Genomic DNA, 726 nt, shown 5'->3' with positions numbered 1-726 from the left:
CCCCAGCACCACATGCCAGCTATCCCTGCCCCCTGGTGGGCTGAGCTGGCCACACACACACACACACACACACAAATAAATAAAAATTAAAAAAAAAAAAGAGTGTTTACAAATGTTGGCTGTTGAGTAATGTGACAGAAATGAAGCCTGCAATGGGCCGTCTGATTCTTGTCTTCTTGCTTTTAGGATGTATGACAACATGTCCACCATGGTGTACATAAAGGAAGACAAGTTGGAGAAGCTCACACAGGATGAAATCATCTCCAAGACGAAGCAGGTAATCCAGGGGCTGGAGGCACTGAGGAATGAGCACAACTCCATCTTGCAGAGTCTGCTGGAGACGCTCAAGTGCTTGAAGAAGGATGATGAGAGCAACCTGGTGGAGGAGAAGTCCAGCATGATCCGCAAGTCCCTGGAGATGCTGGAGCTCGGCCTGAGTGAGGCGCAGGTTGGTGAGCATGGCTCGGGCCTGGCCCTGGGTCGGTGGGGTGGGGAAGTGTGTCTTCAGGGCCACGGCGCTCCTTTGTGGGGGCATGTCTGTTACGTAAGTGGCTACTGTTACTTACTTTTTTTTGTTTGTTTTTTTGAGACAGGGTCTTGCTATGTAGTTCAGGCTGACTTTGAGCTCACTGTGTAGCCCAGGCTAGCCTCAAACACATGGTGATCCTTCTGCCTCAGCATCCTGAGTGCTGGGATAACTACAGGTGTACACCACCCCTTCTGTCA

At 50.6% G+C, this 726-nt stretch overlaps 1 protein-coding gene across 8 annotated transcripts in view; it reads left to right on the top strand.

The window, feature by feature from the left end:
• The window catches only part of Klc1 (kinesin light chain 1), a 65188-nt gene that overhangs the window by 21862 nt on the left and 42600 nt on the right, over positions 1 to 726 (top strand). For 6 of the 8 annotated variants that reach the window (XM_004645387.3, XM_023705694.1, XM_023705692.1 and 3 more), the window contains one exon: positions 187 to 448. In XM_004645387.3, the coding sequence (XP_004645444.1) occupies positions 188 to 448 (261 nt within the window). In that variant the 5' untranslated portion in view covers position 187. Of the gene's footprint in view, positions 1 to 185; positions 449 to 726 lie in introns of those variants that run through there. The other 2 variants (XM_004645385.1, XM_004645388.2) reach the window with 1 other exon arrangement.

Source organism: Octodon degus, unplaced genomic scaffold (genome assembly GCF_000260255.1).
Source record: "Octodon degus isolate 3935 unplaced genomic scaffold, OctDeg1.0 scaffold00226, whole genome shotgun sequence".
Taxonomy (NCBI): Eukaryota; Metazoa; Chordata; class Mammalia; order Rodentia; family Octodontidae; genus Octodon; species Octodon degus.
The sequence above is the reverse complement of the archived record's forward strand: the minus strand, read 5'-3'. Positions and strand labels throughout refer to the sequence as shown.